Source organism: Amphibalanus amphitrite, unplaced genomic scaffold (assembly GCF_019059575.1).
Source record: "Amphibalanus amphitrite isolate SeventyFive unplaced genomic scaffold, NRLGWU_Aamphi_draft 001350F_arrow, whole genome shotgun sequence".
Lineage (NCBI taxonomy): Eukaryota > Metazoa > Arthropoda > Thecostraca > Balanomorpha > Balanidae > Amphibalanus > Amphibalanus amphitrite.
Genome location: NW_024882843.1, coordinates 119,391 through 146,377, shown reverse-complemented (window position 1 = coordinate 146,377; position 26,987 = coordinate 119,391). Strand labels below are relative to the sequence as shown.

Below are 26,987 nucleotides of genomic sequence, written 5' to 3'. Positions count from 1 at the left end.
CAGTTCTGAGGGCCCCACGCGCGCCTGTGATGGCCCTTAACCAGTGTCTCTGAGAGCCACCACAACGGCGCCTGTGAGGGCCGTCACCGGCGACTGTGAAGCCCCCACACCGGCGCCTCCAGTCCGAGGGCCCCACATGCCATATCTGAGGGCCCCACACTAGTGCCTCTTAAGGCCCTATATCGGCGGCTCTGAGGGCCCAACATCGTAGCTTCTGAAGGCCCCACAAGTGCGCATGTGACGGCCACCCTGCCACCGGTGACATTTGAAGGCCACCGGCGACTGAGGGCTCCATCGGCGTCTAAGTCCGTTCCGGTCTCTAAAGACGACCCCACAGGGTTTCTGAAGGTACCACCGGCCTCTGATGGCCCTTATCCGGCCTCTGAGGGCCCGTCGCCGGTCTCTGGAGCCCCCTGCTGGCTTGTAAAGGGTACGCGCCAGCAGCTCTAAAGGTCCGACACCCGTGTACGACGGACCCACACCAGTGTCTTTACAACTTCACGTCTTTTTTCGCTCTTCTTCTTAAAACTAACTTTTCTTCTTTACATCTTTATTTCATACCTTGTAAATAGCGTAATTGTTTTATTTTTATTAGTGAAAGACTGCAGAACAATTATTTTCCTCAAGCAGAGTTAGTGGGAGTTACTGAGGGACAAAATCATTGGGGGTGCCCGGAAAACCATTGGGGGTGCTCATTTGAGCATTGGGGGTGCTGCAGCACCCCCAAAGGTATAGGTACAAATCGACACCCATGGTAGCGAAGTTTAGTCCCAAAGTTAAGGAATGTTCATTGTAATTGCATCAATAAATGCAGGACCGAAAACAAATGCGCTGTTCTTCGTCTATTTCTTGTTGGGATTCTTAATCGACTGATCTCATTTTCTATTACCGGAAACAACTGTTAACCCTATTAGTGGCAGGGGGGGGGGGGTTGTTTTTATCCACCCCTCAGGTTTTTCGGGAATATCTCCGAAACCGCTGAAGCTACGACGCTGAAATTTTCTGACTTTTCCTAAAACTAAATTGGGCACATTCCCTGAAAATTTCAAGTTCATAACTTTACCAGGGGCGGCTCCAGAGCACTGGGAATTGGGGGGTCCTATTCGTGAAGCGAGTCATTTGGGCGAAGATCACGATGCTGCACCAGTTTTACGAACAGTGAATAAAAGGTATCATGTGATAACATATACAGTTATTGTGCATCCTCTTTTGACACGTTTTTGCTATAATAGGCGGATCCAGGCGTCCAAAAAGGGGGGTTATGTTTTACCTCCCAACATAGGTGCCCTGACACCGCCTATACATTACCAATACAATTTTAGTCGTTCTCTCATAAGAAAATTATAACATACCAAGACCATTACCCCCTTTTTAGAAACAGTACCAACAAAAACCTTATTTACCATATTTTTTGTGTACCCCAATCTCAATGATCTGTATCCGCCTATGATTTTTGAAAATGCATATTTTTAGGATCCATGTGAATTCCTGGTTCATTCTCTATCGATCGGCAAAAGTTGCGTTAAGATTGGTTCAGAAACCTGGCCGTGATAAACAGTCTAAAATGTATCTGCAATTTGCCCGTTTTTACCCCCCTCTACCCCCCCTATTGACATTTTTTAATTTTTATTTTTTAGAAATGTAGATCACGTTGAGCGAAATCGAATGCCGTTTGAATTTTGAAAATCGGCCCGTTAGATCTCGAGATATCAAGGGGGGGTCGTAAACAGCCCCCCCTGCCACTAATAGGGGGTAGCCAGGAGCCTGCCACTAATAGGGTTAATACGTTTAACTACGTGGCAACCCTGACTGCGTATAGTATCGCAGGTACGCTGATGTGGTCTTTGGTCGTGGTCATTTACACATGAACCTGCTGCTGCGACCCTTATCGGTCTCCGGATACAGAAGCCCTTGAGAACCGGCGCGGGCGGACCTTTCGGACGAGGTCTTGCCGAGGTGATGCGGGAGGTAGAGGACGGACCGTCCATAGCGCCGGTGCAGGCGCGTAACCACCACTGGGGACACTGGGGACCGGTCCCCAGTAACTTTTGGGTTACTGGGGACCGTCCCCAGTAAAACCGACGACCTCCTCAATTTGCTTGATTTGCGAAATATTGTCTCTAAATCAACGTGAAGAGTAATCTGTAGTCAACGGGAGACAAAACTATCCATTGTTTTGTCTTCCGTTAACAAAACAAAACATCCATGGATGTTTTGTTTAGCCAGCGCCCGGGTGGGTCTCTCAGCCAACTTCGCCATGGTGGGGGAGGCTTTTTGGCCACACCAGATTATCTCGGTAAGTAAGCAAGCTAGAAAGATGCGGTAAAAAGCAACAGATAGCTTGCTACAGTATCTTTCAAAATTACCTATATCATTTTTATCAGGTCATCACTGAGGTCACTGGAGGTCATCAAATGTGAAATTTTCACGAACTTTTGTTCCTAATTTTGACAACTTTTCACAAAACAGCACGTAAGTCAGAAACCAATAGAGCTGCAGTGCTGCAGGAAAGCGCATTCGATAGCTCTTTCAAAGGTCTTTCTGAGTAGGTAATGTTCTCAGATTTGACCTAAGGTCAATGGTTTATCTTCCAGGCTGGCGTTTTTGCGGACAAGCTTTTTGTATCATAACTTTGGACTCAAAACTTGTATGACGCTGACGTTACCGGCATCGCGGTCGTCTCGTCGAGACGCGTCGAATGAAAGAAGAGCATTTCAATTTTCTCCCAATGACTTGCCTATAATGAAGAGGTCGTAAAAATGACCTGACATTAGGTCACCGATGTGAAAACTTTGAGATATAAAAATTGTTAATACTGATTTCCTCATGCAAAAGCTCGAGTTTCAAACTTCTGGGATGTAAACTGTATGATTTTTTTTAAATTCTTTTAGTAAATTTAGTCCAATCAGTTATCCGAAAGGAATAACAGAGCCACATTTTTTTTAGAGGCATGGTTACTTTACTGACCTGGTGACTGGTGACCTGAACTTAGGTGACCTGGGGTCAAAATTTTCACACACGATGCAAAGTTGAGATATCATAAGCTATACCAAGTTTCGCGGCGGTGCGCGCCGCGGTTTTCCCTACACGCGCAACAAAAACAACTGGCAGAAGTGGCCAAAAACGCCCCCGTCCTCTTCCCTCCCCGCACTCGGGCGAAGGCTGATCTTGAAATATGATATTTGGTCTTCGCGGCCCTTCATATGGTCCCCAGTAACTTCAGACTCGTGGTTACGCGCCTGCGCCGGTGAGCTATTCTCTAACTATCTCCCGGAGTCAGGGTGGCTGCAAATTTTTTTTTGCGCTGCCCTGGCTTGGCCGGACTGACAAAAATGTAAAAATAAAAAAAAATAATTCCCGAAATCTGAGGAGAAAAATAGGGGTAGCTCGTTCTTTTTTTTTTGTTCCTAAGACTGGACGTTTGAAATTCTCGCCGACTTGCCTGGCGGCGCAATGTTTGCCCCCCCTAAACTCAAATCCTAGATCCGCCACTGGCCCCTCCTCCGCCACCACCGCGGTCACTTCTGGCTAACACCCATGCACGCACCCGCACTTCTTTCCGTTTAACCGTTCCTAATTCCATTATTTCTAGCTTTACCTTACCTTACCTTTAAAGTGATCGGGATATGTAAAGGCAAGTAAGCCTGGAGGTCCCGCTCTCATCGAACTCATGTGTTCCGTTCTCACTCGACTCAGTCGGTGTCAGGCACCTGATGATACTGAAGCGGAGCCCAGTGGCATAGGCGGCGGAACGGGAGGGCACCGGGGCACCGTGCCCCCTTTGATTTTGGCATTTTGACATTAGCCCTATGGGCGTTGCATGGAAAGAATGGGACCAAAAGTTGGCAGTGCCCCCCCCCCCCCTTAATTGAAGGTGTTCGGCCGCCCAGTGGGCATCCAGAGTCCCAGACAGCTTTTGAATACGTTCAGGCTTCAGCGAAGGAGAGCCCAGCGGCATCGGTTCAGCGAAGGAGGTAACGTTATCTGTAAGAATCTTGGAAGAGCCTACAATCTCGGCCGGCAGCCCATTCCAGTCGTTCACCAGACGAATGGCAAAAGCTGACCTCCTGACTGCTTGAAGCTGGGACATTCCGGATCTTGAACTGGTGACCTCGCGTAGAAGCGTAGCGTCGGTACTCGTTAGCGAGAGTGAATAAACCGTTCACACTTTGCCTTGCTCCTTAAAATTATAACGTGTCTCTCTTTCCCCGAGTCCGTAGACCGGCCGACCGGCTCGGCCGGTTCGCTTTGGAGCTAATGACGTCATTTATATGCTCAGCTGATTAAATTTGTAAATAAAACCTTGAAAATCTCTTCACTGGATGGAAGAGACAGAAACGGCGCAGATAATTTAATCACATATGGCCTTGAATTACATAACATTATAGAGTTCAGTGGTGGAATCTTCAAAATAATTTTTATTCATTTAAATGTGATTGACTTAAATGTGATTGATTCATTGAAGTGCTGAGTTGTACAGTATGGCAACTTCTTTGGAATGATATGCGAATCAACACAATGCGATTATCAACATCAATATTGCTTCATTGTGATGCCATAAATCAACCAAGCCAATATCTCATTTGAAGCCCATTTCAGCAGTGACTTTTATTCAGCTTCTTATTCATGTTCTTCACGAAACCCTGTCAAGAGCAGTACAACTTTCAAGAAATCACCATATAACTTTTATATATGTTTTGATATGATATTGGTTTACCTATAGCAAGTTCCGTACAGCTTGCGATTGTTGTTTTAATATAGACTACCTCCTACCTCAGCCTATTTTTCCATGGCACATGTTAATCCAATTTTACAAAAAAATTGTCTCGATTATTAATTATATTTAGATATAATTTATCTTAAATATAGGATTATGTGTAAGCTTAACCTGCGCCCCGTAGGGCTACTGGCCGACCCTACCACCCGTGTGGGGACATTTCGGCCCCCCCTAAGATCTCGGAAATTTACCGGCCAATTTTCAAAATTCAAACGGCGTTCGATAGCCCCACCGGGGAACTACCTTGTGACCAAATCGCATTGACCTAGGTCAAACCGATGACGTCACAGGTCAGGTCAAAGGTCAGATTTTCACTGTTCACAGGCATTTCAAGAAATGTGTTGTGAAATCAAGTAAATTGGTAAGTTATTGAAATCCATCGATGGTACATTGTTCATCAAACACATACTTCGCTATCTTAGGTCACTGACACCAGGTCAGGTCACAGAGGTCAGGTCACTGGGGGTCACAATATTGAAGTGTCATGTGATACATGTTTTATGGTTCATTTTACATGACAAATGCGATTATGTGGATCAGGCAGCCTTTGGGACCAGCTTAGGTCACGTTTTGGTGAAGGTCAGTCTGGTCAGGTCAAGGTCAGGTCAAATTAGGTCAAATTTCAAAGTTGATATTTTTGCATAAAATGAGTATCCATTCGATGCAGCTCGTCACGGGGAGTTCAATGGTGGTCTTTGTTTTGCCCTACGTGGTCTAGAACTCCCAAAAATTGAGTTTGAAAATTTGACGTCATCATTTTTGAACAGTTTTTTTTTCGCTATAACTTGGCCAAAAAACGAGATATCGATCTGAAATTTGGTTTGTAGATAGAAGACGGTAGGTACTCTAACATATATTCCGTTTTTTCGAAACTCAAAAAACTTTTTGGATTTTTGGCGAATATATCCAAAAAATTGCATTTTTGATTTTTGGGGGTCAAAACTAAAAAAAATCAAAAATCCGAGATAGCAGTTTTGTAGCCCTGTCAATTCTACACCTTTTATATTTGGATCATTTTTCTGTATCTTCAAAGCTGTAGGCATGACGCCATGACAGCTCTTCTCGCGAAGGTCTTTTTCGGTCGAAAATGGCAGAACATGACGTCATCCTGACGTCATTTATGGCCAACCTATCATAGCCTCTGGAAAAATTTTTGGTCACCATGTGTACAATTGATGCCCGGAGGGGTCCTGAAAGTTTGGTGGCGATATCTCCAGCCGCTTAGGAGATATCGACGGAAAAGGACAGGGGGGCCGCCCCCCTACGGGGCGCGGGTTAAAGGGAAAAGTTCATTTTCCCAAATATAGAAATTAGTTTTTTTGCAATGATTTATTATTTTTGTGCTCAAAATCATCAGCAAAGAAAATAAAACCTTTAAAACATATTTTTTTATCTTGATATAGGACGAGCTATATTCTATGAAAATATTGTTGGATGTGCCCGGTAGGGTGGCACTTAATTTCGACTTTTTTAATTTCGACCGGGACGGGTGGCCATTATGTTCTACCTCACGAAAAAATAATCTGTATGAAATTTTATCAAAAAATATTTATATTTAGAGGTAGCTCAATGGGGTCATACTTGGTACACATTGACAAAACGTGTATTGTGAACGGGGATTCAGGTGTGTATTGCGCCTTTCCAAGCATTGTCATATTTGAGCTGTAACACGTTTAAATGAATGATTGATGCCTTCCTATTTGTTTCATAACCACAGTGTTTCTCGCCGCAAACGCGCTGCGACGCAATGCGTGATTCAACTAATGGCCGTTCAGCGTAGTTTAGCTTATTTTGTTCGGTGACGGTAGCCCGCTGCCAGGCGTGTAACTTCAGCTCTTCTCTCGTATTACGATGGTTGGGAAGGGTCACGAGACTGCTAGCACTTACCCGGGTTACATGAGCGAATAAATGCGTATCAGGAATGGTTTTTTCTTCGCTGAGTACCTATAGTGATCCGTTTGTAAAACGCATTTACTCTGCTCATGAATCCCCGGTTACTGATGCGCAGGGGGACACTGCCAGCGTACGGCCACAGGGCAGGTCTCCGTGTCTTCGTGATGTCCAGGGAGGAGACGTGCACGTGAAAAAGATAAGTTGTGTTTTGCTAAGCCATTTTAGAACATTTTTCGCTAGCTAGGCTCAAATTGACAGGCCGCAACAAACGCTGTTCTAGAATCCCTCGATGAGTGAGAGTTGAAGGATTAAGTGAAAGCGCTCAGTTTTGACACAAGTGCATCGAACACCAGCCTCAATGCAGGAGCCTGCACGATCATCGAGAAGCGGCTCGAGCAGGACTTGCTCCACCTGACTTGCCACGACATTTACGAGTTTGTTCTACATATAAAGACACTTTCAGCCTGCCTCGGCCCGTCCAGCGGCCCGGACGTTGTTTTGTTTAAGCGCTTCCATAAAAAGTGGGCGTCTAGATGGAACGAAGCCACAAACCTTCAAAAACTGTGACATGTCCCACCTCCACAACCCGCGTGATGCTCTTGCACAGTTCGGTCGTATATCCTTGACCGCCAGCACTCACGCGACAACGGTGAGATGCTGGAGCTGGTCATCACTGTCCTCGGTGGTGCACCTCTACTATAGCTTCAGTCTCTAGCAAGTCCACGGAAGACTTCGTCATATCACAACTGGCTTCACAAGCTTCTTCAGCATCCTCGGTATGGACACCGACTTCCTCTTGAAGGATTCAATTCTGTGGGAGGTCAAGCCAATCTACAACGCCGTCATGCGCTACATGAGGTCTCTTCACGCCTCAACGACTTCGCGGAACGAGGCATTTTGTTGATGGCCAGGAAATCGATCTGACCCCCACGAAGGATAAAGACTAACAGCATTTCGGCAAAGTTGTGTTTTTCACGAAAATGTGAACTTTGACCTGGTTGAGCCACCTCTAAATAAACATATTTTCCAGAAATATTTTACACACAACGTTTCCTCGGGTGGTAGAACAGATTGGCTGCCCGTCCCGTTGAAAATTCTCAAAACGAAATTTTAGCCCCGTTTTAGTGCCACCCTTGTGGAAGCTTATTATGCCTTGACCAAGGCTATATATGCCTTGACCATTAACCAAGGTAGGTAGTTAAAACCCATTGGATGGAAGCAGCATGCTGATTGGTTGATGTCAAGCTGAGGCTGGGGTGCCTGCATTCTGAGTATTTCTTCAGCAAGGCACATTGACATTCCACAGCAAGGCACTTTTTTGGGACGAGACATGAAATAATTTGGCCTAGGGCGATTATTGGGCTGTAAAAGCTCCTTATTTGTTCTTGTCTCAACTCAAGGTACAGAACTGCTATTCCAGTTAAAAACCCGATGTTAAAATTGAACTATTTTGTTTAAGTCATAAATATGCTCCTTTTTGCTTAAGACAAATACCTAGTACCTATCTGAGAAAAAATGCACTTACAGTTTTGTCTAATCGATTAAAGCGTGTCATGAAAATGTGGTGACTTAGTCCATGCAAGGATGAAATTAATTTAATCAGGGATAATTCACATTGTACTGGTACACCTAGTACACCTGGTGACATTTGCTTTATCAGGTTCAGTATTAACATTTGTGATGGCTAAAATGCTAAAGGCTAAAAGGCTAAAATGAAAAAAGTATTTGAAGCCAAAGCACTCTTGAAAAAATGGGCTACAGTGACTGACTTTTTGACTAACCCTGAAACCTAAATTACTTGTGCTCTGAATTTTATCATATTCCTAATTCTCTTAGTAAAAAGAAGTATAGTAAAGTTTGTCTTATGCTGTCACAATGACTGAGGGCCATCTCAGTCCTGGCAAGCCCAGAGATTTGGACTTGCCAAGCAGATTGTCAAGCCTTTGTGGCACAGAAGCATCTACTAGGAGGGACTCTTATTCCTGCTTGCTTTGGAGACAAACTCTTCCTCTGAGCTACTGAGCTGCTCTTTCACTGAGCTACTTTGACAAGAACAGCACATTTCATTATAATTTTGATCTTGTGTTATAACAATAATGTGTCAATGTTTTTGTATGCTACATTTTCAGATATAGTCGCTGAAAATCCTCAGAATGTGGTCGTCAGTTGTGGCCTTCATCAAAGGCAGCAGCAGTGTCGTGCAGCTGGCCTGCGTCGACTTTGGCATCCAATGGGGCCTTTGGACAGTGTCGGCGGCACTGCACACTGAGAAGTTCTATGATCTAGCTGGTAAGATGGCTAGCATAAGCATAAGTCATATAATGAAACTGGTAAAGCAGTTGGGTAGATTCAAGACTCAGATTTTTGCTGCCTGTTGATCTTTTAGCTTAAAAGATTTGAACTGAGATCTTTTGTCACAAGCTAGATGTTGTAACTCCCACATATTATGATCCATGCATGTTGAGCTATTCAACTGATGTGTACATCTGCTTCCCATCTCATCAGTTTTCTGTTCCTTGCTTGTTTCTTACTGACGCCTCCGATGGGACAGGTTCGTCGACGTTCGCTGCGCTGGTGTACCTGGCGTTCGAGTGGTCTCGGCAGCAGTCGGGGCCGCAGTGGCTGCAGCGGAACATGGTGCTCGTCTGGGCGGCGCGGCTCGGCCTCTTCCTGTTCGTGCGCGTGCTGAAAGAGGGCGGCGACCGGCGCTTCAACCGGGCCAGGGACAGCCCGGCCACCCTGTTCGCTTTCTGGACCATGCAGGGTGAGTGACTGGGCCGTGCTGTAGGTCCTTCCCTCCGCACGGGCTCGGACCGGTCTGGCCCAGCGAGGGTAGGGCTTGGGGGAGACGTAAACTGAAATGGAGTAGTGGACGGGAGCTGGAGGTTATGCACATTACCTGACCTCTACTGTCCCAGAGGTGATATGGAAGATTTTGACACTGCTGCAGGTGATCGTGACGTGATCGTGACCATCTCCCCAGGCGTGTGGGTGATTGTGGCACTGCTGTCCTTCCCCCTCGTCACCTGGCCTTAGGGTAACAATGACCCTATTTTATTCCTCAGGTGTGTGGGTAATTGTGACTCTGTTGCCTACCCTGGTGATGATGGACTCTGAGACGCGTCGCCAGCCATCCACCCAGCACTATGTCGGCTGGACCATGTGGGCTGTCGGCTTTGTGTTCGAGGTCGTGGCCGACTATCAGAAGTCGGTCTTCAGAAATGACCCGGCCAACAAGGTAGGTATTTGGATGAAGCTGCAGGGTGGCCAAGAAATAGTGCCACCGTCTGTGGGGCTAGGTGATGGACAGGCATTACTTCTTAGCATCGCTAATGCTGTTCCAACTTCCAAGTCACAGCTGGACTATCGATTCTGGTTCTGGCATTTTTATCGCGTCCTAAATATTTTTCTTTCGTTTTGTCATGAATTTAGTGTTGAGTGCAAATAGCTAATTGCGTTGCTGTGAGATTGTGTGCCCAAGTGCTGAGCTCTTGCCGACTGCACAGTCAACAAAACACCCTTATGTCGAGTGTACCGCTGTGTGTAGTACTTACACCGTGACATTTATCGAAACATTCTAAAGGCTGAAACAGACTCTTTCCGCGTTCAGGAAATCGCATGCGAGAGCCTATTCAAATACATTATCATTCTTCTCGCATCAATCGCTTGCGGGAGGTGCGTGCGATTGATGCGAGCGTGCTTCCATGTATTTGAATAGGCTCTCGCATGCGATTTCCTGACTGCGGAAAGAGTCTGTTTCAGGCTTAAGAGCTGCACCCTCTAACCTCGTCTCTCCTCCCCAGGGCCGGTTCATCGACACGGGCCTGTGGTCCATCAGCCGTCACCCAAACTATTTCGGCGAGATCCTGCTCTGGTTCGGCCTGTACGTGTCGGCGTCAGTCGGCTGGAGCGGCAGGCGCCACCTGCTCGTGCTGTGTCCCCTGTTCAATTACCTGCTCATCAGCCGACTGAGCGGGGTACCACCTCTGGAGAAGGCGGCCGCCAAACGCTGGGGCTCTGACCCGCGCTACCGGCGCTACGCCTCCACTGTGCCGGAGCTGGTGCCGTTCATTGGTTTCACGTGAGTGGTCGGATGGAGACGGGGTTATGTGGGTGATTCGTGGCGATTAGGGTAGGGGAAGAGAATACTGATTATAAATCAGAGCCTGAGGAAACCCTGACTGGCGGGGCTTGTTCAGAGAGGGGCCATATTTACCGCCTCAGTACCAAATAGGGATATTACTGAATGATGCAGTCCAATGGTCAGTAATTATTTTGTATATTCTATACGCGGTAATGTGAGTTTGTTAATTTTAACGACTATATGAATGAGTTTGACGCGTATTGGACGTGAGACAGAGTTAAGGGTGTCTGAGATGAAGTCCTCTTGCATGGTGCACACCTCAGGGTGTCAGCCTAATGTGTGTTATAACACAGCTTGTGTGCTGATCACAGTACCTCCAGAGATTGTACAGGTGGAATGACAATAAGGCAGTTACCTATCTATTTGTGACATGTGTGCCAAGGATTGTGCTTGTAAAGCTGCGGCTACGCAACCGATAGGGCGCTATTACTCAAAGTTGAACTTGAAGCTATGCACTTAATTGACTTCGTTATGCTTAGCGCCCTCCCTATTTTGAAAGATTATAATACATGAGTTTTGGGTGATTTTATTTTTATCCTAAGAGAGGGGAACATAACCTTCTTTCGCGATCATTTCCGTGTAAAACGTGTCGATGCAAATTGCTCTGAAGTATGATGTTCACATACAACGTTACAGGAACATTTACATACTGACGGTAAGTCAGGTGGGCATGTAAATGTTGTCAATTTTTTGAATTACCTAATCGATACTTTTTCTGAAAAGAGACATGACGTGTCAACAAAATAAAACCAATTTATTGCAGCCAAGGGCCGAGAAAAGGTAAAATGGTCAACTCTGGAGGATTTTCTCATACTGGATGGTCACGGCGCGTATGATTCCATGGTTTCCTCGGTCCGAGTTTCTGCGTTTCTGTTCCAAGCGCCGCGCGTTTCATGGGAGTTGAAGAGAGAGATAGAGGAGGAGGGAGAGTCCACGGCGGCTATCCTAGTGCGATATGTGGCGAGGGAATTTAACCCGCCTCTGTCCAGCACTCCAGCCGATGGTCCCTAGTCGAGGTCATCCTTCCTAGCGCCTGGCGTTCGCATTATAACGCGTTTCTAGCTTCTTCGGCGCTCCAAATGACTCGTTTCTATGCTGCGTTGGGATGAGCTGCGTTGGTGTGGGCTCTGAGGGTCGCTGTTGATGGCTTCATAGTGTCACTCGTTAGTTCCTGGTCACCACGAGGTGGCGCTGCGCTTGCCGGCCGCCAGGCGCTCAGTATTAGTTCCCTGAGTCGCCGCCAGGTTTCAGGACCCGGCAGCGCTCTGAGAAAGGTCGTACATATGGTCGTCTGGGCCTGACTGTTGCTCTAAGTGCACCTCTGCCCCGAGCTCGGCGGCCAGTGCCGACACTCCACTCTCCAGTGGCACCGTGCGGCGCGGCTTGTCCACGCGCGAGAGCATGTCAGCCACGGCCATCAGCGGGTCCACTCGCTGGATACTCCACTCAAGTCGGTAGGTGAAGCCGTGCTGGCGGCTCAGCTCGTCCAGCGCCGCTTCCATCTGAACTCGCGCCGGGCTGCCGCCGCGCCGCACACACGGGTGGTCGCAGCGGAGCAGTACACTCTTACCGGCCCAGTTGGCCGCCCAGAGCCGCGCGGCTGCCACCAGGTTCAACAGCTCCACGCGACACGAGTCTCGGCTAGTAGCGCCGTAGTGAGCCGCAGGCAGCGCGCGGTGGAAGTAACGACAGCGGCCGGCCGCCCGGGACCACCACAGACCACCGGCGCCCTCGTTTGAGACGTCCACTACGCAGACAGCGTCCTCTTCTGGACGCAGTGTGGGACCATCGCTCATACAGGGGACTGGGCCAGCCGCGGTGGCGACAGAAGGGCTCAGGTAGAGGTGATTGACGGGAGATTTAGGAAGAAGAAATGAAGACGCGAGTTGAATGAGTCGATAGGATATGCGGATGATTTTGCCGAGTCAAAAGGGTACACGAATACGAAGTTTGTACGAAGTTTGCAGAATTTAGCTTTGTAGCGCAATATGTCAAATATGTTTAGAGTACAACTCTTGAATTTATGCGGGTTCGAAAAGTAAATATCAAACAACCCCTAAATTTAGAATGTTGGCACTGTGAATTTGTTTTTTGATGTGAAATATTTTTCAAAAATTTGAGGCCGGAAAAATAGGTGAACGAGATTCATCACGTGGCTGTTACGCATAGATCTTCCGTACATCACCAACACGAACGCCAAAATCCAACCGTGACTCCACCGGACTGCCTCCCTAGCGGATTTTTCTTTTTTCAGAGACACGAACGTTGCTATCATTGGAAGAGGAAAATCACAACACATCGTCAAACAATCGAGCACAGTTTACACTACAATAATAATGCTGATTGTGGACATATGTTACAGCCAAAATTGCCAGTGCCTGGGCTTGGAGCAGCTTCCATGATATCAAATAGCGCACTTAAAAGTTTTGTATCATGTTCACGCACATCATAAAACAACCACGTACAAACGCGGGGTATATTATAAAACATCACAATATGTAACAAAATCGAATTAGTGAGTCGGTGATTGATGATAAATCGGTGATTAGTATAGAAGTAACAAACAGCGCCGCCTTGCGCCCTGACTAGAAAACACAACAGACTCGTGACAGCAACGTCCTACGGGGTCACTCACACGCACACACGGAAGACACACCACTGCATTCGATTGCCCACGGAGGGCCCGACGTCGGTAGACTTTCGGACGCAAACGTGTCGGCCCTGCACCATCGCAACAAGCCCTTATCGGGAAGACCTGATCAAATCACGGCGAAGACCATACAGCGGGGCCCACGGGTCACTCGTAAGAGACATTGGCACTTGGACAGGCACTCTAAAAGGCTGGGATGGGGGAGAAGCGAAAGGTGGTATGCCGCGGAGGGGGGGGGGGGCGCTACTCTTCGTCATCGCTGCCCGCCTGATCAGCTGGCTTGATCAGCTTAAGCTCCGCCGCCTTGGCCAGACACTTCTCGGCGTAGTCGATAATCTTCTTCCTTGTATCGGTCTCTGTCGGAACCAAGCGTAACGTGAATTGAAGCATGACCGGGACGGAAATACAGAAAACGGTTTAAACAGATGGTAAACGATACATAAACGGCGTGATTTGCGGTGAAAGGACGCACCAGCAACGGAGTTATATGGCACTAAGTTCTGACCTATCTTCCTCAGTGCCAGGGGTTTAAAATCACCTGAAGCCCAGATGCCGCAATAAACGAAAAAAAAAAACGCGAGATCAGTCTAGTTAAGGGGAGCCGTCGCCGAGAACTAGATCCTCGCTAGCGTTTGACATCGGTGGAGGGTCTTACCGGGCGGCAGTTTGGTGAGCGCCATCAGGATCTCTGTGATGTCCGTCTCCACAATCTTCTCAGCCACCTCCTTGTCGGCGCTGAGCATGTTGAGCGTGCACGCCACGCCGCGTAGCGTGATCTCCTCACGCGGGTTGGCCAGCATCAGACGGAACATCTCGTGCCACGAGGCCACGTCCAGAACCTGCGAGCGGTACCGAGAGGTTATGGTGGTGTTATGAGAGCGGGACGGCGCGATTTGGGGGTAAGGTTTTACAGAGCAATTGTATCCAGTTAGGGAAGTAACATTAAAAGATAGGCAGTAGACAGAAGCACTGGATATTTGATATTCAGAAGAATCCAGCTGCGCCAAGACACACGGCACTTTTTACCGGCTGATTTACGGCTTTTTGTCGCCAGAACATAATTTCAACTATGCCAAACAGTCATCTCCCCCGCAACCCCGGTCATGATCCCAGTCTCGCATCCCACCGCCACCGCCATCTATGCACTTTGTACAGTCTTCCGGCAGGGAACCGTCCTATCCCAACTACCCCATCACCGTACCTTTTTACAGATGGTCGGGCTGACCGAGGTGGCCATGGCCAGCGCGCCGGCTGCCGCCTGGCTCGTGTCCACGTCTTCCTCGCCAACCAGCAGCACCAGGAACTTGACGCGGTCGTTCGTACCCTCCATCATCTTGATGTACTCCTCCGTACAGACCAGGTTGCAGATACACTGGGTGGCGGCACGGCGCAGCATCTCGTGCTCCTCGTACATGTAGCTCTCGATGGAGGGCACGCCCTTCTCCTTGATGATCCTGTAAGAGAGAAGGTCTGGAGTTAGCTGGCTGTGTGAAGGCACGGCGGCGAACCTGACCGTAACGAGGCGAATTTAAGATTGCCACATCACTACCAGAGAATATACTCGAATACAAACCTAGCCCATACAGAACGATTAGCCCATAAAACTGAAACAGAAACGCCTCAAATAATGTTTGTGATTCGTTTCTGAAAATGAGATCATGCATTTCGCTACCCGACTTGATTATCCAATTTAGCCTTATTCCGTATTAAAATGGCAAATTGTGGATAAATATCACCTTTTGCGGACGGTGTCGTTCATCCCTGCCAGGTTACAGAGCGCCATCAGCGCCTCGAAGTTCTCCAGAGCCTGGCACTCGGGGTGGAGCAGCGACAGAATCGGTCGAATCACCTCACACGCCTGCCAGACAGCGGTGGGACGACGGTCACAAACAACGAGCACAAACATCCTCGCACGTGACGAGACGCGGGGGCGGGGAGGGGGCGCCGAGAGAACGGGACAGGGGGCGCAGAGGGTACGAAATGGACACGGGAGGAGCGCTTTGGGTACAAACGGTCACTTACCATCCGCACCACTGCACAGTGGGGATTTTTCCGATCTAGCACGTATTTATTCGTAGAGGGCAAACCATAGGTAGAATTGTAGCCAGATTGTGCACAGATGTTGGCTGGTGTGTCCTGGTGAGAATTTTACCTGTAAATGTGCATAATCAACATAGTATAGGGGGTTCAATTGGACCCCCCGCTCAGCCGTTTGGCCCCTGATCAAGCTAGAGCTTCGCGGAAAAGTCAAGCGTGCTGCCTATGACGAAATTAGGCCGAATATATCCAATTTCAAAGTCCACGGTCATAAGCTGACTTTCCAAGTCAGTTTAATGATCCAACTAAAGTTGGGAAATCGAGACCTCTTGAAACTTCGCAAAATTAGGGTGTTACGGGGTATTTTGGGGTGCTGATCATGAATTTCATGTTAGTTTTGATCACAGACGATGTCTTTATGCATTTAGGCCAGGTCGGGTCAGGTCAGGTTAGATCAATTAGTAGGCGTCCTGCCGGCCATCCATAGAAGTGTCACCTACTACTGATAGCTTCGTAACATGGAACGAAGGCACTAGAACTACTTCGTAAATATTCAAATGGCTGCTAAAATCGAAATCAGCACCAAAAACTACCCTAGAAACAAGTAAAACTCGAAAAAAGTGAACCAAGGTCATCAAAAGGTCAATGACCTTGACTTGACCTTCACGTGACCTTGACACCCACCATTATGCATTGCACCAACATCATTTCACATATTTGAACGTTTAAAACCACAAAAAGACTGGAAACCGCGGATAATGTGAGCTGGCATACGCCGAATCGCGATTCCGGCCAAACATGGTCTCGAGAAATATGCCACAGGTCAAAGGTCAGTTGGGTCAGAGTCATGAAATTTTTAGGTTAGATGTAAAATTGATTATCTCGAGGGTACCGAAAGTTTCGGCGCGTTCGGCCGCTTTTTGCGCGAGTAATTTGCGGAAAACCATGGGGTTTTATCCGACCCCTTCCCCCTCCCCCTCCCCACAAGTGCGATGGTTAATAAGGTTACGGTATGTATAATTTACGCTTGTCATCCTATTCCTAATGAATGTGTCTCAGAAAATATGCATCATATAAATCACGAAGTAAAATTATTCGCCTATGTCCGGAACATACCTATATCGTGCTGTTTGCCCTAGCGCTCCTCGAGTGGGGTGTTAAGATACTCTAATGTGAATATTCCGTGTTCAGGCAAGTTTCGGCAGCCAAACTAGGCGTTGTCTTGTGCAGAACAAAGTGGCGAATTCGATAGGATATATTTCGGAGTGGAAAAGTGTGGAGAACATTGTTGATTTCCTACATTTATTTAGAATACCATTCCTTCAATATGGTGTCTGTAAGGGTTTTTTGTAAAGGGCATTTTTGTGACCTTAGTAAGGTTGTGGCATACTTTATGTTTGCCATTCCATTCCTAATAAAGGTGCCTTTCAGACGATATGCAACTTTAAGACCTCGCAAGATTAAAACCAACAGGACAGGACAATGAAATTGAGCTATACTTTCGGGCCTTGCTGAGCCCATTGAGTAATCACGCATGAGTTTGAACTTTGGGCGCATTTTTCCTAGTTTTGCTGTGGACATACAGATAAAACAATGCCATATATGAAAATTCAGACATTTCTTAGCCCTACTGACACAAAAAATAAACAAAAATCCAAAAAATATTTTTTGAATTAATAGGCGCTAGATCGGAAAAATCCCCACTGTGCACTGGTAAACAGCCATTCAAGCGGACCGTTTACGGTTATGGCCGCGGCTGCACGGGACACTGTCCGGAATCTGCTCCCACAATGAGGACGGGATTATCTATAGACGACGTGAATCAATGATAGCGTACGCAACACAAACCAGATCCTGAGCCTGCTATTTGACTGACCGCTGCATGCTGCAATTCCAATGCCAGCTGAGCATGCTTTCACGTTCTCCAGTTAGCATTCATTCCGACTCAAACGCATTGCGCTCATCTCAATACGATGCGACGAACGCTCGGTAGATCCCCGCATGCATTATTCAGCCAGCAATCCACTGGTAAATCGAGGCGGCATATCGAACTTCGCGTAATCATAGCTGAAACTATCCTCAGTCCCACAACGCCACAACGGTTCCCACAAACAGTCTTCCCAATTTCACTGAAAACGGAAAAATTAAAATCTCAAACTCCCCGCTTAAATCCGCGGCAATGCCCCTGGAAAGGGATGGGGTTCCCCACCGTCACGCAGGACGTACCCTCTGTCCCGGGAAGGCCGTCGCCGGGTCGATGGTGATGGCTATCCTGCTGAGCGCCTGGGCCGCCTGCTGTTTGCCCTTCTTCGTACCCTCGAGGGCCAGGCCGATGAGTGCGCGTGCACCGCCCTGCTGTACCACCATACCACGCAGCTGCTGGTGCTTGCACAGCGCGTTGAACACTCTGGAAATTATAGGGACGGAGAGACATGACGGTTAAATGGACAGTCGGGCTCAAAAGGCAGTACGACCGAACACTCCAAGCCTGACCTTAGCACGGGATACAGGTAATACTTAGTCCAGCAGATTTTCGCATAAAATACCGCACTGACCTAACGATAGGGCACAAGAGTGTAAGACGGACGGCAAAGCCAGAGACAGCGGACGCTGCACAATGTTCTCTGACTTCGTTACACTCAACGACAGCGTATGTAACACCTTCGCGGACAGCTACATGAAGCCGAAGTTGGAATCGCTTATCTGTAAGCCGTGCCTACCGCAGTAAGGGAATACAACTCACCGTGCGATTAGTTCGCGGCTGTTCTGGCTCTCGGTCTTGGAGAGCGCCACCAGCGCGCTGGTCACTCCCTCGTGGCACAGGACCTGCCGTGGAACGATGAGTCAGTGCCGGCCGACAGACTTTATCGCGGCCAACTCACGTTATGGTTACGATAAACCGCAAATGCGAATAGATGCGAGATGCAAGATGTGTATGAGCGAATATTCATAAGAAAAAAAAAACAAGCGTATTGAAATTATTTTCAATCATAAATTACGTCAGAAAATCAGTCCAATATCCTGTCAAAAATAATACAGCAGTGACTGAAATAATCAGCTCCTGGTATTTCAGATCATCTCTCAACAGTCTCATCGATGAGCCTAATCGACTTGACATCTGCTCTGATCAGTGATCACGTTGCCACTGTGTCCCCCCCCCCCCCCCCGGCTCACCTCGTGTCGTTTGATGACAAAGTCCTCATCGTCCAGTTCGTGCTCCTCAGGGATGTGCTGTTTGGCAAACTTGGCGAGCTCGATCATCTCTGGGATGACCTCCTGAGTGTCGTAGCTATTGGTGAGGTTCACCAGCGTGGTCACCACGCCGTACACCACCGAGTGGTCACCACTCTGCCGGTAGAGAGGCACCAGGTCAGGTCACCACCAGGTCACATCATCTAACCAGGCTAGCGTACGAGGTAATAAACACGCTAAACCATGAGCTAAGGACACGGGGTCCGGTCATACGAGTATGTTGAGGTCAGCAAGACCATCAAGTCATTCATTAGGTCATTCATCCCTTCATTAGGTCACATGTTTGGGTCAACAGGCAATGTCACGGCGCAAGACAGCAGCAAGTCATGATGCTCATCAGGTTCCCAAAATACATATCTCGGGGTGTGCGGTTAGCCGGATATTCAGATAAAACCAAATCAGGACAGATAAAAGCTGTACATTTCTGCATAGCCGCATTGTATGGCGCCTAGCATAAATGAAGTTGTGCGTTATTATCCCGTAAATTGCCTTTATCTCCTATCAGCGGATAAAATCAAATGATTGTCTGATCGACAGACAATTAGTTACTCATCAATGCATTGTAGCTGTGCCACATCTGCTTCAGGATTTATCACGCCTTGCAGCCCATTGAACAACATCACTAAGTCACCTGGAGCAGGCTAAGGCTCTCGCGGCGTGCTCCGCGCCAGATTCACCGGCAAATTTCGGCCAATTTGGGTGTGAGCGGCGCCTGCGCGGATGTTTGTTTCGGTTGGGAAACATCACCACGCAGACTACAGCCAATTCGAGCCAATCCCAGCCAGGCTGATCAGCCTTCTGCGGGAGACGGTGAATGGGTAGCGCAAAAACGGCCGCTCCCAGCAGACAGCGCCGGCGCATCTTTGCGCGTCACGCAATGATGGTTGTGTGTGGGGGCGGCGGTCACTTGGGCTCTGTTCCACGGCCAGGCACGTACCCAGGATTTCGCCCAGGAGGGGGCCACCTGCTTTCGAAGGGGCCCCCCACAGTGTATAGGGCCCCCCAGGTTCCCCGGGGCTCCCCGGGAGTCATGAAGAACCTTTCGATGGTGGGGGGGGGGGGGGGGGGCATAGTGGGTCCGGTCTCTCCTGCAGACGTAGGTGAGAAAACGCCACGTGTGTGGGAAAACGCAATTCAGTTCTTTACAACCTAATGTAGCATTTGGTTGTGATTTCTCGCGTTCAACTTCATCAAAGTCAATTAAAACGGTCTCTGTAACGGTCTAAGCCTTGAGAAAATGTGGAAAATTGGAAAGTAAAAATATTTTTGCTTGAGGAGTGTGCATGAAACGCACGGCATTTTATGAGCGAGCGCCTCAATTACTGAACATCCTCCAATTCCGGATATGTAGGTATATAATATAATAGTGGGGAATAAATGTCTCGTTATAGGAATTCCACTATCTAGCAACTAGCCCTATGTAAACGCGGCTATTATATGTTTCACTAGGAATCGAGCGCAATTGTACTTTTAGCCAGAAAATAAATGTTTGGGTAATTCTGGGACACTCTGTATTAATTGGAGGAATAGGACTTAGGAGGAAATGCGATTGCAAATCGACCCACATCCCTGTGTTAGCCAATGACGCCTTTGGGGCCAAGGTTGGAGGGTATTCAGTTTAGCCTTTTTGTTTTTCTGTGATATCTCCGGCACCGTGAAAGATATTGGCTCCTTCAGATGAGTGCCTACTCCAGTCACCACTTATATCCAGTAGCCAGTAGCCACTCAGATGATTTGGGATCAATCAGGTGATAAGCGTACTTTCAGACGACCAGGGGCCCCCAGTCGACCAGGGGTTCCCAGGCGACCAGGTCCTCCAGATGACTAGGGGCCCCACTGCCCCAGGCGACCAGGGCCCTCCAGGCGACCAAGGGCCAATGCGATCAGGTCCCCAAAGCGATCAGGGGCCCCCAGGCGACCAGGGGGCCCCATGCGACCAGGGGGCCCCGTGCGACCAGGGGGCCCCATGCGACCAGGCCCCCGGCTACCAGGGGCCCCCAGGCGACCAGGGGCCTTCTAGGTGACCAGCGGCCCTCAGGCGATCAGGGGCCCCCAGGCGACCAGGGGATCCCAGGCCACCAGGGGCCCAAGGCGACCAGGGTCCCCCAGGCGACTAGGGGCGACCGGGGGCCCCAGGCAACCAGGGGCCCCCATGCGACCAGGCCCCCCGGCTACCAGGGGCCCCCTGGGCGGCTAGGTACCCCCAGACGATCAGGGGCCTCAATATCATGCAACCAGAGGCCCCCCATGCGACTAGGGCCCCCTAGGCGACTAGGGGCCACAGACTATCAGGGGCCATACGACCAGGCCCCGGGCTACCAGGGCCCCCTAGGCAACTAGGGGCCCCCAGTCGATCAGGGGCCTCATGCGACCAGAGGCCCCCCATGCGACCAGGGCCCCCTAGGCGACTAGGGGCCACAGGCTATCAGGGGCCCCCATGAGACCAGGCCCCCGGCTACCAGAGGCCCCCTAGGCGACCAGGGGCCCAGGAAACTGGGGGCCCTTGGATGACTGCAGGGGCCCCTCGGGTACCCAGGGCACATAAATGAAACTTTAATATCAATTTTTCTTCCGAGTAAAAGACGTTTTATCCAGTGTTTAAAAAATATCCTGGGGCCTGAGGGGCCCCCTGAGCGCCTTCGGCGCTCAGGGGGGGGGGCCTTGGCCCCCGTGCCCCCCCCCCCCCTTGGGTACGTCACTGTCCACGGCTACCTAACTATCAGGTATTGGCGCTTGGGTTTCATGGAAACGTAAGCAGAATTGGCAATTCTGCTTACGCTTCCATAGAAATCGAGCGTCAATTCTGCTGGTGTGGGACAGCGGCGTGTCGTGAAAAAGAGCCCGGCCGCCAGACCCTCCGTCGGTACTGCGAGGGAAGCTTGTGACACCGTGCACTGGGCCCATTTGGGTCGATTTACACGGCGGTCGGTCGTTAAAAGAGGGAGAGGGAGGGGCACACTGGAGCGGGTCACCTCCCGTCGCCCCGGGCACTGAACAGCTCGTCTGCCGCCGGGCGGGTGAAGATGCACAGCACTGATACCATCAGCGACGAGTGCTCAGCGATCAGCGACGAACACAAAAAGACCCGACCGGTCGCCCGATGGAGCACACACGCATGACCGCGCCGCAAAAAGCGGACAGCGTGACCTTAGCATGCCGCGCCGACCCATCATCCTGACCCGTCAATGCCGCTACGGCGCGCTTCACGCTCGAATGAATGCCACCGGTCACTCAACGGCAACTTACACCGGCGATAAAACGACGATCAGTGGCGGATGACTTGAGGTGTGATTAATGACGCACACATACGGAATCATTCAGCAGATCATTAACATGGGGTATTGGTGATAAAATAGGCACTACGAGTGAATATGTGGTTTAAAAAAAAAAACGCAAGACATAAATCAACTCATGAACATAAACGCAAACGAGACACGTTTGTGGACACCCAGTACCCGCATCAGTTAAGTGCATCTGGAACAAAACGATGGTCGAAACAATAGTGACGTGGGTTAAAGGAAGCTCTCAGTGCCAATGACGGACGATCATGGCTGATGGGATGGCGGGTGATTAGCAACGAACTCTGAATACCTACACTTCAAACCATCTATCCAAAAGAACCCCATGCCAAGGCTCCCAGAGGTTTAAAAGCACATAATCATATAATCAAAATTCACGTAGGTAATGATGCCGAAAAACAGCATTCAAGCGACACTCGCGGAGTGTGTCGAGGACGTGGCTGTCATCGGGAACCGGAACCGCTCACCGCTCAACCATTGTGCTTCACGATAAGTAGGTCCGGTCCAGCCAAGGGATCACCAGCGAGGAATGGCCGCAGAGACAGTTGCTCAGAGCGATAGAGACATGCGATAGAGCGACCACGTCGGTGGCCCATTACAAATGTGTCTCGGCCGTCACTTTTTCGGCCCCCTGCGCCGGGTCGTGTCATGTCTTACGCACAGCTGGACGACATCGGTCCCACGTGCCTTCACGAGGCCGCTCACTGACAGAATAATGATACGTGCAAGCGCTTCTTCGAGCAATCGAGCCGTACAAGAACGGACAGAATCCAGTGAATAGCTTACGAAATCAGAGGCGACGGCCGCATTACTTCGACTCCGTCTTATAAAAGCCACCAATTTACCACTGCTCGGATTACGTACGTGAATGCACGAGTGGCCATGTAAAGAACGGCTTAGCGTTACGCGAGTAATTGCTATCTCGAATGTGACCAAATTCTGACCTTCTGACGTACTCGGCGTTCCATCACAATGTTGGCATAGCTAGACACAGCAAACGCGAGGTTTAGGAATTATTCCAAATATATCGCTTGTTTAGTATTATCAGGCTTGATCGCGCTATCCACTCAAACTAACCAGAAATGTGAATAATAGCAGAGTCGGTCACGAGGCATAGGTACTTCCACCCAATTGCATAGGTATGCATCGGCGAACGTCAACAAGAAACTTTACATTGAGGATATCAGTCGACAAACATCTACACAATATCTTTCCATCGCTCAAAGGGCTCAAACGCACACCTAAGCCCTACTTGCGCTGGGGAGGTAGTGCCGAGGTCCCGGCGGAGTTGTTCTGGGCCTTTGGCACATTGCAATGTGCCAAAAAGGCCCGTGCCGGCTGCCGGTGCGTCTTTCAGAGTTCAGACCGGCATGTGCGTCCATCCACCAGCCGCACCGACAAATGACCCAGAGTCGTGTGACGGACATTCAAGGGCGGCCTGTCCCGCCGGCAGGCCGCCGTCGCATAGCCGACGCGTCTCGATGACCGACGCCGCGCGCCGATCGGCGACAACGACGGGCTCGACCGACGGCGCCGCATGGCCCACGCCAGGTCAAAATGCAGCGGCGGGCCAGCACTACTGGCCAGATTGACAAGAACGCCGGCGTTTCGCATCTGCAGTCAGCACTGACAGGTTGCAAAAAGAAAAGCCCACCCTCGATATGGAGTGGAAGCAACAAGTGAAGATACAAATGTCTTCGGCACAGGAAAAAATGTTGGCCTGGACCTGGTGTTTTGAGTTGTAAATAGCGGACCGAAAAGTAATGTTAGTCTGTCAGTTATTCTGTCAGGCGCTTCACCTAAAGCTTTTGACGTATGTTGTAACATTTGTTACTCTGTCAGAGAATCATCACTTGCCGGGGCGATACGAAGCCGTGGGAACAGAACAGCTGAACAACGCGCAGTTTGCAAGTTCTTCCAAAACACTTGATTCAAACAAGGTGCCACAGTCTGGTGAACCGTTGACAGACATGTAGACTGACAGCAGCGAAAACCAAAATACCTAACCCACGCTTCACGGAACCTTTAGCCAAACGCCACTGGTTGAAGGAGGGGGTTCGTCTTCCGCGAAATTGTCTACGAAATAAACCACTGCATAGAGGCCCGAAAGGCGGATATGAAAATTTTTCGTTGGTTTATGTTTGAGATTTTGAGGGTATTACACCTAAAAAATATTTTTGGGAGTCAAAATCGAAAATTTTCGAAAAATCCCAGATAGCAGTTCTGTAGCTCTGATGATTATATATTATATAAGTTATATTTTTTAAATAATTTCTGTAACTTGAAAATGATGTAGGTGTGACAATTCTTTCCGCAAAACTTTTTAGGGTCGAAAATGCCCAGAGGGATCCTGAAAGCTTGGTGACGATATCTGCAACACTTACGGAGCTATCGACAGAAAAGAAGAGGGGCCGTCCCCCCCCCTCACGGGGCGCGGGTTTAGCCGAAAAACTGCTCTCCCTGATGACACTCTACCCAAACTTTTGGCTTTTGGCGTAACCCTATTGCTAACTTAGTAACTTGGGTGCACAAAACTTTCCATTAGTTCTCAAACCTGTGGTCAATGGTCATTCTTGAAAGCTATGAACCTCAATAGATCCATATTGGGCAAATGGCCTATAAGCTACAGTAACGTTTAAATTTCAGCATGTCAAAGACGCGTTGCATATCCCTGAGCATCTCAATACACTATAATTTCACATTAAGATCTAATCTTTGAGCTAGAAAAATGTCATCTTGAATGAAATCGAGTCACGAATGCTGCGTTACCACTGACATTGCGTAACCAAAGGCCGCTGCTTAAAATATTTGAAATATTACTGCCGTTTCGTAGCAAGTAACTGGGATGGAATAGGCTTTTCCACACACTGCATGATGGACCGGCTCCAACATTGTTGAGATACGCAGTCAGTGTTTAGCCCAGAACGACGAATAACAGTATGCCACAAACAACGCATCTTCTGCTTATTTTCCTTTCATTGATGGCTGCGGAGTGGAACGGGCTGCTGCCGGGGGAGCGGGGGGGGGGGGCTGCGGGCCCTCTCCCACCGGTCAGGCACACCGGCGGGGGTATAAGAGAGAGCCGGCAGCCGGCCAGCGCACGCAGAGAGCAGCCCAGACCACACGCGCAAACACGCACTCTTCTAGATCACCCACATCATGAAGCTGGTGAGCTTCACGCCGACGCTATCAGGTCATAGGGGTGCCGAGCTACCCAGTTTGGAACCAGACTTGCAATCGGGTCAGACCGCCAGTTTCACCGTATTTCCGTGTGAAATGGAAACACGGAAGGCAAAAAGAAAGCTTCAGAATATCGAGTGCAGTGATTTCGAAAGCTGTTGACAGATTCAACTTATAAACAGCAATGCCACTTGCAGGGAAGGGAAAGTTTTAGACGGTGGTGCATATTTTGATATTGCTCTTATTTCAAGCTCCACTGTACTGATGAAACTGTAACCATGACAACGATATTCTTCCCAACAGTTTGTTGCCTGCTGTCTGCTGGCGATGGCCAGCGCCGCTCCTCAGCTCATTCAGAACACCAGCCCCATCAACATCGGACAACCACAAGTGCGCATCTTGTCAGAACGGTTCGAGAATGACGACTCTGGTAACTACGAGTTCAGCTACGAACAGGACAACGGACAACGGGTGAGGATAGTTCTTGATTCTAAAAAAAAAACTGGCATTGGTTGTGTGAAACTGTCGATTTGCGTTACCTCTTTCTTTCAAGGGAAAAAAACTTAACTGGAGTTTTAACTTGCGAATGCAGTTTCATTCCCCCAAATTGCATTTTGGAACACAGGGCGACAGTTTATGGCTCAAGCCTCAAGCACTTATGGAAGTGATGAGATCGATATCGCACGGCCTGGTACTTAACTAAAATGCCCCAATTTACCTGCAATACACCCTGTATGTAAATTCATTTTGTTTGCTCTTTCAGATGGAGGAGATCGGCCGCTTTCAGCCGGGTCCCGAGCCAGAGACGGGCTCCCTCAGCCAGCAGGGAAGCTACGAGTATGTCGGCGACGACGGCAACACCTACCAGGTGTCGTACGTGGCCGACGTCAACGGCTTCCAGCCGCAGGGCAACCACCTGCCGGTGGCGCCGCAGCAGATTGAGGCGTACGCCCAGCTGAGGGCTGACTTCCCACAGCTGTTCTGGGCCGAGGGGCTGAGCGCTGGCCGACAAGTGGACGAATTCGGACAGCCTATCTTCGAGAACCGCGGCGACCGCATCACCCGCTAGACGGACTCGGTAGCGTCGCGCCCCGACAGACTAGTCTCAGACTCTGCGCCGATAGACTGGTCTCTTGTTTCTGCCCTGGGACTGTTACCCGACATTGCTTGGACCGCAGGCTATTGCCGCGATCGACGATATTGAAATAATGAGCTCAATGTAATATACTTGTGAACTGAATGTGTTGGTTCTGATGTCAAAAAAAAAGGAAGAAAGAAAAGTTTATTAGCCTGGGTTCGGGTTACAAAGCGAGTGACTGATACCATAGGAAATGCAGACGTGCGTGCATCAACCAAACATAGAGTACACAGCTAAGGTGAAAACTAAAAAGTCATGTCTATAGACAATTCATTAACCTACACGTATTCTCCGAAGCATAAGATAATACAGGACAACATGGATGTAATATTTTGGACCATACTGTACCATACAGAACAGCTCCGCGAAAACAAATCAATATTTTATTTCACCCAATCCTGGGCGGGCTCTGAAGCCTCTGAAAGGTTCGGTTTCGGGAGGGAGAGGAATTTTCGGCTCCCAGCCTCATATCTAAATAAAAAAAAAAACACACACACACACACGCGTGGGAGCGACAAATGGTAAATGGGGTTTGACAGTTCGTTGAAAGACCTACAACATAATAAAACAACTTTCGGGTCAGGTCAACAATGAGGTCATCAAAAATTAAATGTTCT

General features: G+C 49.0%; 3 protein-coding genes across 10 annotated transcripts in view; 2 read left to right on the top strand and 1 right to left on the bottom strand.

Annotated features, from left to right (window-relative positions):
• Positions 1–4,347: 4,347 nt before the first annotated feature.
• Positions 4,348–11,338, top strand: LOC122372360. Of its 5 annotated transcripts, none has more exons than XM_043349468.1 (5): positions 4,348–4,389; positions 8,800–8,959; positions 9,222–9,434; positions 9,736–9,908; positions 10,474–11,338. In XM_043349468.1, the coding sequence occupies exons 2-5, from the start codon at positions 8,824–8,826 to the stop codon at positions 10,753–10,755; spliced, it is 804 nt and encodes a 267-aa protein (XP_043205403.1). In that variant the 5' UTR covers positions 4,348–4,389; positions 8,800–8,823; the 3' UTR covers positions 10,756–11,338. The 5 variants fall into 5 exon arrangements, with proteins under 5 accessions (XP_043205403.1, XP_043205402.1, XP_043205404.1 ...); XM_043349467.1 differs by having other exon boundaries at positions 4,348–4,479; XM_043349469.1 differs by having other exon boundaries at positions 4,358–4,432.
• A 1,938-nt stretch (positions 11,339–13,276) lies between these two features.
• LOC122372357 (protein unc-45 homolog B-like) overlaps positions 13,277–26,987 on the bottom strand; it is a 44,687-nt gene continuing 30,976 nt past the window's right edge. For all 4 annotated transcript variants that reach the window (XM_043349462.1, XM_043349464.1, XM_043349461.1 and 1 more), the window contains exons 13-19: positions 18,676–18,849; positions 18,245–18,327; positions 17,728–17,908; positions 15,201–15,322; positions 14,666–14,918; positions 14,120–14,303; positions 13,277–13,820 (exon numbers count right to left, since the gene is read on the bottom strand). In XM_043349462.1, the coding sequence (XP_043205397.1) occupies positions 13,708–13,820; positions 14,120–14,303; positions 14,666–14,918; positions 15,201–15,322; positions 17,728–17,908; positions 18,245–18,327; positions 18,676–18,849 (1,110 nt within the window). In that variant the 3' untranslated portion in view covers positions 13,277–13,707. The remainder of the gene's footprint in view (positions 13,821–14,119; positions 14,304–14,665; positions 14,919–15,200; positions 15,323–17,727; positions 17,909–18,244; positions 18,328–18,675; positions 18,850–26,987) is intronic.
• On the top strand, positions 25,161–26,472 carry LOC122372359 (larval cuticle protein 65Ag1-like). Its single transcript, XM_043349466.1, has 3 exons — positions 25,161–25,220; positions 25,536–25,703; positions 25,996–26,472. Exons 1-3 carry the CDS (start codon positions 25,212–25,214, stop codon positions 26,299–26,301), a joined length of 483 nt encoding a protein of 160 aa, XP_043205401.1. The 5' UTR covers positions 25,161–25,211; the 3' UTR covers positions 26,302–26,472.